General features: G+C 20.0%; 1 protein-coding gene across 1 annotated transcript in view; it reads right to left on the reverse strand.

Moving 5' to 3' along the window:
* LOC117177395 (structural maintenance of chromosomes protein 3-like) overlaps positions 1–5,775 on the reverse strand; it is a 74,254-nt gene extending 68,479 nt beyond the window's left edge. The window contains exons 1-2 of the mRNA XM_033368053.1: positions 5,694–5,775; positions 130–202 (exon numbers count right to left, since the gene is read on the reverse strand). Coding sequence (XP_033223944.1) covers positions 130–202; positions 5,694–5,705 — 85 coding nt within the window. The 5' untranslated portion in view covers positions 5,706–5,775. The remainder of the gene's footprint in view (positions 1–129; positions 203–5,693) is intronic.
* Positions 5,776–9,019: the final 3,244 nt, after the last annotated feature.

Here is a 9,019-nt window from a genome sequence, read left to right on the forward strand (position 1 = left end):
AATTACATTTTATTAAACATCAAATTATTCATTTTATGAATATAAATTAATTTGTTTAATTCAAAATTCTTGGAAAAATAAAAATCCAAGGGTAAAATTTCAAAAAGTTTAAATTTTTTTACGACTTACCAATTACGTTATTCCTAGGATCCAAATCCGACCAAATTTCGGATTTAACAGACATGAAATCCGTGATTTTTACCTAAGAAAAATTAAAATTTCGTTCTCGTAAAGTTTTATAAAAATATAAAAATTATTATAGGACATTCAGTATTGTATAATGATTTTTCTATAATGAACTTTACATAATTTTTTTTTTGGAAAGACTGAAAAAAATGCCCCAAAAAGATATTAAAAATTCAAAATATTTTTAAAAAAATACATTTTTTAAAATAAGTCTCGTCAATCGTGCGCTAAGAGCGACTGAATTTTTTCGATTTAAGGGGGAAAAATAATTTTTAATTTGAAATAAAAATTTGATCTATTTCTTAAACTTGTTTGTTTTTAATGCTATATAAATATGATTTTCCAACAAATCATAAGAAAAATTGAAAAGATTTTTGAAGATTTCTGGTATCGCAAATCAAACTTGAAACCAAAAATTAACTTTCAACAAAATAGTTGAATTTTTATTCATAAGGAATAATTTTTCAACATAAAAGTTCATTCTTCAACCTAAATCGATTAATTTTGAACCAAAAGTATAAATCTTCAACGAAAAAGATTAATTTTTTGCCAAAAAATACCGATTTTCCAACAATTAGATAAATTTCCAACCAAAAAATTGTATTTCATCCCGAAAGAAACGATTTTTCTACAAATTAATTTTTAATTCTCCATCAAATAGTTGAATTTTCTTTCAGAACAGTTGAATATACAACAAGAAAAATTAAATTTTTTATACAAACCAATGAAATTTTCAAAAAAAGTTCATTTATATACGAAATAATTGATTTTTCGACTGATAAATATGAATTTTCAATAATAATTTTAATTTTTAATCATACATTTCAATTCTTACACAAAAACGATTAATTTTAAAACAAAAAATTCCATTTTTAAACAAAAGCAAATATATTTCAGCAAATAGGTTAATTTTCAAAAAAATAATGGAGTTTTCAAGAAAATTAATTGTACTTTCAACCAAAATGTTAAATTTTCAATCCAAAAAGATGAATTTTTAACAAAAATAGAAAAATTTTTAACAAAAAATTTCCATTTTTGAACCGAAGATATAAATTTTTAAGAAATAGGTTAATTTTAAAGAAAATAATTGAATTTTCTACTAAAAAAAGATCGAATTTACAACTAAATAATGGACTTTTTAATCAAATGAATTGTATTTTTTACCAAAATGTTAAATTTCCAATACAAAAAGATGAATTTTTAACAAAGAACTTCCATTTTTAAACAGAAGATATAAATTTTTAAGAAATATGTTAATTTTCAACGAAGTAATTGAATTTTCTACTAAAAAAGATGGACTTTACAACTAAATAATGGACTTTTTATACAAAAGAATTGTATTTTATACCAAAATGTTAAATTTCCAATCCAAAAAGATGAATTTTTAACAAAAAATTTCCATTTTTAAACCGAAGATATAAATTTTTAAGAAATAGGTTAATTTTAAAGAAAATAATTGAATTTTCTACTAAAAAAAGATCGAATTTACAACTAAATAATGGACTTTTTATTCAAATAAATTGTATTTTCTACCAAAATGTTAAATTTCCAATCCAAAAAGATGAATTTTTAACAAAAAATTCCCATTTTTAAACCGAAGATATAAATTTTTAAGAAATATGTTAATTTTCAACGAAATAATTTAATTTTCTACTAAAAAAGATGGACTTTACAACTAAATAATGGACTTTTTATTCAAATAAATTGTATTTTCTACCAAAATGTTCAATTTCCAATCCAAAAAGATGAATTTTTAACAAAAATAGAAGAATTTTTAACATAAAATTTTCAATTTTAAATCGAAGATTTAAATTTTTAAGAAATAGGTTAATTTTCAACGAAATAATTGAATTTTCTACTAAAAAAGATCGACTTTACAACTAAATAATCGAATTTTTAATCAAATTAATTGTATTTACTACCAAAAAAAATTCCATTTTCAAGCCAAAGATATACATTTTTAAGAAATAGGTTCTATTTCATACAAATAATTGAATTTCCAACTCAAAAACATTTTTGTTCACAAAACAATGAAATTTGAAACAAAAGCAGTTCATTTTTATACGAAATAATGGATTTTTCGACTGAAAAATACAAATTTTTAACAAAAAATTTTTAATCAAACAGTTGAATTCTTAACCAAAACCGATTAATTATAAATTATAAAGTTCCATTTTCACCTAAATAATAGAATTTTCAACGAAAATAGTTGGAATTTTTACCAAAAAAAGAAGTTTCCAAACAAAAATAGTTGAATCTTCAACAATAATTTTTTTTTACAAAACAATTTAGATTTCAACCAAAAAAGTTCAATTACATAAGAAATAATTGATTTTCGACTAAAAAATATGAATTTTCGACAAGAAATGTATTTTTTAATCAAACAGTTTAATTCTTAGCAAAAACCGATTAATTATAAACCAAAAAGTTCAATTTTCAAAATTTTGTTTAAACAAATAAGTTAAGTTTCAAAGCAATAATTTAATTCTCAACTACAAAAGTTTGACTTTTCAACTAAATAATAGAATTTTGAATCAAATTAATTGTATTTTCTACCAAAATGTTGAATTTCCAATAAAAAAAAAAGAATTTTCGAAAAAAATAGTAGAATTTAAAAAAAAAGAAAGACCAAGTTTTTACCAAACAATTGAATTTTAAACAAAATATTCCATTGTCAAATCGAATATTAAAAATTTTCAAGAAATAGGTTATCGTCATTCAGATATTTGAATTTCCAACTCAAACGTCAAATTTTCACCTAAATAATGGAATTTTCAAGGAAAATATTTGTATTTTATAGCAAAATTTTACATTTTTAATTCAAAAAGATGAATTTCCAAACAAAAATAGTTGAATGTTTAGTTAAATTAGTTATTTAAATAGGTTAATTTTCAACGAAATAATTGAATTTCCGACTAAAAAAGTTCGACTTTTCAACTAAATAATAAAAATTTTAATCAAATTATTTGTATTTTCTACAAAAATCTTAAATTTCAAATCCATAAAGATAAATTTTTCAACAAAAATAGTAGAATTTTCAACAACAAAAAAACAAAGTTTGTACAAAACAATTGAATTTTAAACAAAAAAGTTCCACTTCCAAGCCAAAGATATAAATTTTAAAAAAAAGTCGAATTTTTACTTAAATAATGGGATTTTCAAAGAAAAAAGTTGTATATATATCAAAATGTTATATTTTAAATAAAAAAAAAGAATTTCCAAACAAAAATAGCTGAATTTTCAGTTAAATTAGTCGAATGTTTAAAAAAAATTTGTTTGTTACAAAAAAATTAAATTTTCAACAAAAAAGATCATTTTTATACGAAATAACTGATTTTTCGACTAAAAAATATACATTTTCAACAAGAAATTGAATTTTTAATCAAACAGTTAAATTCTTAACAGAAACCGATTCTAAACAGAAACCAAATAAAGTTTCATTTTCAAAAAAAAAAATTTAAACAACTAGGTTAATTTTCAACGAAATAATTTAATTTTCAACTAAGAAAGTTCGACTTTTCAACTAAATAATGGAATTTACAACAAGATTAATTGTATTTTCCACGAAAATGTTAAATTTCCAATCCAAAAAGATGAATTTTCGAAAAAAACAGTCCAATTTTTAACAAAAGACAAAAAGGAAGTTTTAGCCAAAAAATTGAATTTTAAACAACAAAGTTCCATTTTTAAACGGAAGATATACATTTTTAAGAAATAGGTTATGGGTCATCCAGATATTTGAATTTCCAAATCAAAAAGTCAAATTTTCACCTAAAAAATGGAATTTTCAACCAAAATAGTCGTATTTTATACAAAATTTTACATTTTTAATCCAAAATGATGAGTTTCCAAACAAAAATAATTGAATGTTCAGAAATAATTTTTTTTTTACAAAACAATTGAGTTTTCAACAAAAACAGTTGATTTTTATACAAAATAATTGATTTTTGACTGAAAAATATGAATTTTCAATAAGAAATTAAATTTTTAATCAAACAGTTAAATTCTTAAACAAAATCGATTCATTTCAAACAAAAAGTTCCATTTTGCAAAGAAATGCAATAAAATTTAACAAATAGGTTAATTTTCAACGAAATAATTTAATTTTCAACTAAAAAAGTTCGACTTTTCAACTAAATAATGGAATTTATAACAAGATTAATTCTATTTTCCACGAAAATGTTAAATTTCCAATCCAAAAAGATGAATTTTCGTAAAAAAAGTAGAATTTTTAACAAAAAAGAAAAAGGAATTTTTCAAACCAAAAAACTTTTTTTTAACAAATAGGTTAGTTTTTAAAAACATAATTTAATTTTGAAATCAAAAAGTCGATATTTCAACTAAACAATGGAATTTTCACCCGAATTAATTGTATTTTCTGCAAAAATGTTAAATGTTTTATTCTGAAAATATGAACTTTCAACAACAATAGTAGAATTATTAATAAAAAGAAAAACGAAGTTATTACCTAACAATTGAATTTTTAAGAAAAAACATTCCATTTTCAAACGGAAGATACAAATTTTCAAGAAATAGGTTATTTTTAAACGACATAATTGAATTTCGACTAAAAAAGTTCGATTTTTCAACTAAATAAGGAAATTTTCAATTAAATTAATTGTATTTTCTACCAAAATCTTACAATTTTCAATCCAAAAAGATGAATTTTCGACAAAAAAAGTAGAATTTTCAACAAAAAATAAAAACGAATTTCTTACAAAACAATTGATTTTTCAACAAAAAAATTAATTTTTAACGAAATAGTTTAAATTATTGACCGGAAAATATTAATTTTCAACAAGAAAGTTTATTATTATTCAAATATCCGAACCCTTAACTAAAACAGGTTTATTTTAAGCAAAAAATTTTATTTTCAACCAAAGAAATGTATTTTAGATAAAAAAATATACATTTTTAACCAATTTTTTTAGTTTTCTACAGAAATAGATGAATTTTTTTATCGAAAGATATACATTTTTAATAAAATACTTAAATTTTTACCCCAAAGAGACATATTTTCTAGCAAATAGTAAAATAAGCAATAGAAATGTATAAGGAAAATTAATATTCAATTAAAAACGACGAATTTTCAACAAAAATAATAGAATTGGCAACCAAATTATTGAATTTTAAATCCAGAAAATCGAATTTTTTATCAAACAGTTGCATTTTTAACTCAGAAAAAATTAATTTTCAACAAAAACGTTCATTTTCAACCAAATAATTCAAATTTGTTGAAAAAAGTGATGAATTTTCAACAAAATAATTTAATTTTTAACCAAATAGTTGAAGTTTCGACCAAAAAATACAAATTTTGAACAAAAAATTTATTTTTAATCAAATTAAAAAAATTGTAACCCAATAGTTGTATGTTCAACTCAACGAAACTATTTTTCTACAAAGAAATTGAATTTTCATGTAAAAATGTAATTTTTAACGAAATAGTTGAATTTTCTACAAAACTGTTAAATTTCTAATCCGAAAAGACAAATTTTCCACAAACTCACTCTTTTGATCATTTTTCCTCAAATATTCTTCAAATTATCGAGAGAAAAAATCACAACAAACGATCAATCATCACTGAGAAAAATAACAAAACTGAGAAAAAATCGTGTTGATTCCGACTTCCGAAAATTTCGATTCCCGGAATTAAAATTTCCTCGAAATTTGCGATTCCCGGGCCTTTGATTCGTCCGTTAGAAAGCATCATGTGACCTTCGAAATTTCCGTTAATTAATGAAAATTGTTTAAAAATTCAGAAGAAAAGAAATATAAAAAGATGGAACTGATTAGAACATTGAAATCGTAATTCTGAAACTTAAAATTCTTTTATTTATATTGATTTTTTTCATTTTTAAGTTCGTTTTTGCAATTTTATTCCGGATCACGTGACTTAACGCTGATTGGCTCAAACTTGTCCGCGCCATTTTTCAAATCGGTAATTAACGCGACGTATTAATACGTTTTGTATTGATTTAAATTTTCATTAAATTCTTATGTTAAATTATGTAAATTTAAAAGTTTTCACTAATTCTCACTGAAAAATTAACTTTTTTTATGAATTTTCAAAGGTTGAAAATTGAAGAAAATCAAAAATCGAAATAACTTTTTAAAATGGAATTTTTAAAAATGTTTAACACTTGAAAAATCAAGAAACAACTATTTTTTATTATTAAAAAGTTTTGAAAACAATATATAAATATAATTTTACGTCAAAATTTAGTAAATTAAGATTTAAATTATAAATAATATATGGAAAATGAAAACATTAAAAGCTTTAAAAATTGAATAATTTAAAATTAGAAACCTTATAAATTAAATATTTTTAATTGTTATTAAATACAAAAATTTTAGTTTTACATTAAAATTTATCCAAGAAATTCGTCTAAAATCAAAAAATAAATTTACACTTAAAAATGCTTCATTCATAAACATTGAAAACTTAATTTTCATGAAAAACGTTCGAAATAAAAAGTAATTTTAAATCGGAAACATAAAAAATGAGAAAATTCATTCCTTTACAATTTTAAATATTTTGTATACATTAAAATGTTTTAAAAGTTTAAATTTAAAATGTTTTTGTGAGAAGTCCTTGGGATTTTAAACTTTTAAGTTGAACTCTTATGAATTTGTATATTTTTAACTTGAAGCTCTAAAGTTTTTTAATAAAAAATTTGTAATACAAGCGTTTAACAATTGCGATAACATAATTTATATTTATTCAATAACATTTATTTATATAATATATATATAATTTCTAATTAAAATATTTCAAAACTGAATAATTTAACATTTAAAACTTCTTTATTTAAATAATTACCAATTCCAAGCGATTAACATTGGATAAATTTAAATTGAAACCTAAACTGCATGAAAATTTTTGAAATTGTAAAATTTTTTATTGTTACTAAATAATTTTTTTTCAATTTAGCATATTTTAAAATAACCTAAAATATATAAAATCATTTAAAAATTCTCAGTTATTAAAAATTCCTTGGAATTTTTAAAAATAATCCAAAATTTGTCAAATTTTTTGAAACTTTTCAAATCTCTTAGAAACTTCTTGGGCATTTTCAGAAATAATACAAAATTTTCGAAATCCATTCAAATGATTAAAATCTGTCAAACATTTCTTGAAAGATTTAAAGTTCTTGAAAATTTTTTGAGATTTTTGAAAATAATCTCAAATTTTTTTAATTGTCAAAGCTCTGGAAAAATCCTTTGGAATTTTAAAAATAACCATAAAATTCTTAAGAACCTTTTAAATATCCTAAAATATTCATAATATTTTTTTTAATTCTTGAAAATTTCCTAGCAATTTAAAGAATAATCTAAATTTTCTTTAATTTTTTTAAACCCCTTCATATTATCGAAATCTCTTTAAAAAATAAAAAATTGAAAAAAAAGTTTTTTGAAACTTTTCAAAGAAAATTAAATCATTTTGAATAAAAGTATTGAAAAAATTTAGGAATCTCAAGATTCTTGTGAATCTTTTTAAATATCCTAAAATATTAAAAATCTTTTTTTATGTTCTTGAAAATTTCTCAGCAATTTCAGATATAATCCAAAATTTTTTTAATGATTTAAAATCCCTTTAAATTATTTTTAAAAAATGTCCAGAATCTTTTTAAAGTTTCTAAAACATTTTAAAAAATTCGAAAGTTTTTGAAGCTCTTGAAAAATTTCTAGAATTTCTTAACCAATCGAAAATTTTCAAAATTTCTGAAAATCCATGTACATTATGGAAATCCCTTTAAAATTTTAGAAATATTTTCAAATACCCTAAAATATTTTTAATATTTTGAAAATTTCATGGCATTTTTAAAAATAAAATTATTCTAAAATTTGAGGAATCTTAAGACTCTTAAGAATCTTTTTAAATATTATAAAATATTTTAAATTGTTTTAAAATTTTTTGAAATTTTGTTGGCAATTTGAAAAATAATCTCATATTTTCTAAATCTTTTGAAACCCATTCAAATTATATTAAAAAATTAGGAATTAAAATACTCTAAAACGTTTAAAATCCTTCAAAAGTTTTTGAAGCTCTTGAAAAATACTTAGGATTTTTGAAAATCATAAAAAAATTTTAAAAGTATTTGAAAATTATTCAAATTATGGAAATATATAAAATCCTTTGAAACTTGTCAAAGAAAATTAATTAATTTTCATTAAAATTAATTTAAATAATTTTTTAAATTCAGGAATCTTAAGATTCTTTTTAAATATCTTAATATATGTAAAATGTTTTTTAAAGTTCTTGAAAACTGTTTGGCAATTTGAAAAATAATCTAAATTTTTTTTCAAAATTTTGAAAACCCTCAAATTATTAAAAAAATTAGATTTCTTAAAAACTTGAAGAATCATTTAAGATACCCTAAAATATATTAAATTCTTTGAAAGTTTTTGAAGTTTCGAAAAATTCCTAGAATTTTTAAAAAGAATCTAAAATTTCCAAAATCTTTTAAAATCCCTTTAAATTATGGAAATATCTTTAAAAATTTAGAAATCTTTTAAAATACCCTAAAATATTTCAAATCTTTTGAAAATTTCCTAGGTATTTTAAAAATCATCTAAAATTTCCAAAATATTTCCAAATTATTTAAATTATGGAAATATATAAAATCCTTTGAAACTTGTCAAAGAAAATTAATTAATTTTAATTACAATTAATTTAAAATGTTAAAAAAATTTAAAAGAATCTTAAGATTCTTAAAAATTTTATTTTTTTAATTTTTAAATTTTTTGGCAATTTTAAAATAATCTAAAATTTTGTAAATCTTTTGATATTCCTTCAAATTATTAAATACAGTTTAGAAATCTTAAAAATTTT

The sequence above is a fragment of the Belonocnema kinseyi genome, chromosome 1, assembly GCF_010883055.1.
Source record: "Belonocnema kinseyi isolate 2016_QV_RU_SX_M_011 chromosome 1, B_treatae_v1, whole genome shotgun sequence".
NCBI lineage: Eukaryota > Metazoa > Arthropoda > Insecta > Hymenoptera > Cynipidae > Belonocnema > Belonocnema kinseyi.